The sequence below is a fragment of the Musa acuminata genome, chromosome BXJ2-1 (genome assembly GCF_036884655.1).
Source record: "Musa acuminata AAA Group cultivar baxijiao chromosome BXJ2-1, Cavendish_Baxijiao_AAA, whole genome shotgun sequence".
Taxonomy (NCBI): domain Eukaryota; kingdom Viridiplantae; phylum Streptophyta; class Magnoliopsida; order Zingiberales; family Musaceae; genus Musa; species Musa acuminata.
The window spans coordinates 5,474,408-5,477,000 of NC_088338.1; the positions used below are offsets into that span (position 1 = coordinate 5,474,408).

Here is a 2,593-nt window from a genome sequence, read left to right on the forward strand (position 1 = left end):
ATTCTTAAGTACGAAAAGAGTCATGTAACATATGTCTAATCTCAATCGTATTTAGGTTGATAAAATTTGATACGATAAAACAATATACCTTCAAGTTCTTTAGTAAATATTTTTTTTAATCTAGTTTTCCAATTATTCTTCTTACATATTATTGACATATGAATTGTTTTCTTTTCTCCTCTTTTTATTATTGGGTATATATTCTCAAACAAGTGATATCCGAGCATCCATATCCTTATTCACATATCATGATCGATTTTTTCTTGTTGGGTGACTCGTAGCATCACTCTTCCAAAAGCATTAACATTCTCTTGATGATGTACTTACTCTTTCTTTTCTAGTGTCATCTTTTTTGGCTGCACCATAAACCAAGAACATGACAGACAATACTATTATTCATGAACAAGCAAGATGGGACTGTTTACGCGTTGACATTCTTTTGGAGATATTTGAAACCCTGAATATGATCGATCGGTGTACGGTAGCTCAAGTTTCTCACTCATGGCGAATGACTTGTTTCGATTCATCACTCTGGAGAACGATCGATCTCCGGATTCTATGGTCCGACCTTCTTATAAGGGTGGACACTGAGCTCAGGTTGTCACAAGCACTGATGACTATAGTAGCTTATGGTCATGGAAACATCACCAGCATTGTGTTCCATCCCAACTTACCTACAAAGGATGAGCACTTGAACATCATCAGTCGAGGGTAAATTACACATTCATATTAGCTTCTTCTTCTTCTTCTTCTTCTTCTCTACCTTATTCCCTTATAATCTGATGGGTTATACGTATATAGATGCCCTCATCTTAAAAGGCTCGTCATGCCGTGTTGGGATTCCATCAGCGTAACTGCAATGAGTGATGCCATAAATAACTGGGGAGAATTGGAATCGATAACCATGCCTAGCCTTACTCCTTCCTTCCGAACCATGCTGACTATTGATGGATCTTGCGAGAGGCTCTCTCAGCTAAAGGTCGTCGGCGTCGTTCATGATGGATTTCTATCATCGCCTTTTGGAAACTTCCCCGTCGAGCTGAAGGTGTTGAGCTTGCAATGCTGCTTGGTGCCCTTGGGAGGTCTACTGACAATAATGGACATGCATCTTCATCTCGAGGTGCTTAATCTGTCACACGTACTATTGCATCTTGATGAGCGTATGAATCCCGTACCACTGATGAAATTGTTCGACAACCCAGTAGGCATGTTGATTCTTGAGAAAGCTTTCAGGTTGAGTAGCTTCTTCTACTGCGAGGACTACAAATCATGCAATGAATGCAGGAGGATGATGAATGGTCACACGAGGCACAGTGATGGTTGGTGGAGGCTGGATGAGGTGGCCTCTTTGAATTTGAGAGAGTCCGATGATATATAGTTTGAGTTTCTGGATTGAATTGATGTCTCACATGATATATATTATTATATTTTTTGATATTTTGTTTGGTCAATGCATTATATTTGATAGCAGATAAGATTTCTTTAATTATATGTGAAAATCTCTTTATTCTGTTAAGGGAAATTGAAATCCTCTATTCATCCTAACGAGAACGAAGCTTCTTCAATAATTATTTTCAACAATATTAATCTGATTATAATCATTAATCATAAAATTTGATTTAATATTTTTTTCTCAAAGGCTTAAACGATTTGAGAAAAGTATGGATAGAAAATGATTTGATGAGAACCTATTGATCTTAGTATCTGGAGGCCAAAGATTTCCCAATGCTTACAAGAGGAAGGGTGGAAAAATAAGGGATAAACTTCCAAGAACTAATGCCATCATTCTAATCGACCAAACAATGGAAAACGAATGAGCAACTACAAATGTCTCCCCATCGCCTTCTAAAACCTACACATTTTAGATTCCTCCCCCAATATCACCATCTAAAAGCTATTATCTGACCATTTCTACCTTCTTAATTATCGATGTTGACATTTAGATTTATGTAAGGTTGCATTATTTGTAAAGTTTTAATATGTCGGAATCTTAATTATTTGTATCATAAGTAATTTTGTATACTTCAAATATTAGCCTAATGATGATATATTAGATCCATTTTATATCGATCAAAAATTTAAAATATCATTTAATTAATTTTTTAACATAAAATATTTTCCTAATAATGATGTATCAAATCCATTTGATATAATGATACATCTAAAATATTGATATAATGATAGTATGTTTGACCCACGTATCTATGACATTTTCCGTTATCATCGAAATTAAGAGTTCGAAACCTCATTCCAATAATTTTTAAGATGTCAATTAGTTTACCTAATAAAATTTTTGACTATATAGTAAGATGTTGACTTCAATTCCATTTTCATTACTTATTCTTTATAATAAAAAAATAAAATATAATTGATCTTATTAAATACACACATGCCTGAAAAGATATATATATATATATATATATATATATATATATATATATATATATATATATATATATATATTTATATATCCGAATCCCTGTTTTTTTAGGTTGAAAGTTGGAATCAAATTAGCCGTCTGCATCAACTTTGTGTCCCATCGCTTTCTCTTCCCTATGATTGAGAGATCTCTACAGCTTGAAGGTGTTCAGTC

General features: G+C 33.8%; 1 protein-coding gene across 1 annotated transcript; it reads left to right on the forward strand.

Moving 5' to 3' along the window:
• The first annotated feature begins 508 nt into the window (after window positions 1-508).
• On the forward strand, window positions 509-1,378 carry LOC103989132 (F-box/LRR-repeat protein At3g48880-like). The gene is made up of 2 exons (XM_009407900.2): window positions 509-711; window positions 802-1,378. Exons 1-2 carry the CDS (start codon window positions 509-511, stop codon window positions 1,376-1,378), a joined length of 780 nt encoding a protein of 259 aa, XP_009406175.2.
• The last annotated feature ends 1,215 nt before the right edge of the window (window positions 1,379-2,593 follow it).

Excerpts from the sequence above, each read along its gene's own strand:
- LOC103989132 (XM_009407900.2), top strand. The coding sequence starts at position 509 with ATGACTTGTTTCGATTCATCACTCTGGAGAACGATCGATCTCCGGATT. Across the intron at positions 712-801 it reads TTGAACATCATCAGTCGAGG|ATGCCCTCATCTTAAAAGGC; the intron begins GTAAATTACACA and ends ATACGTATATAG.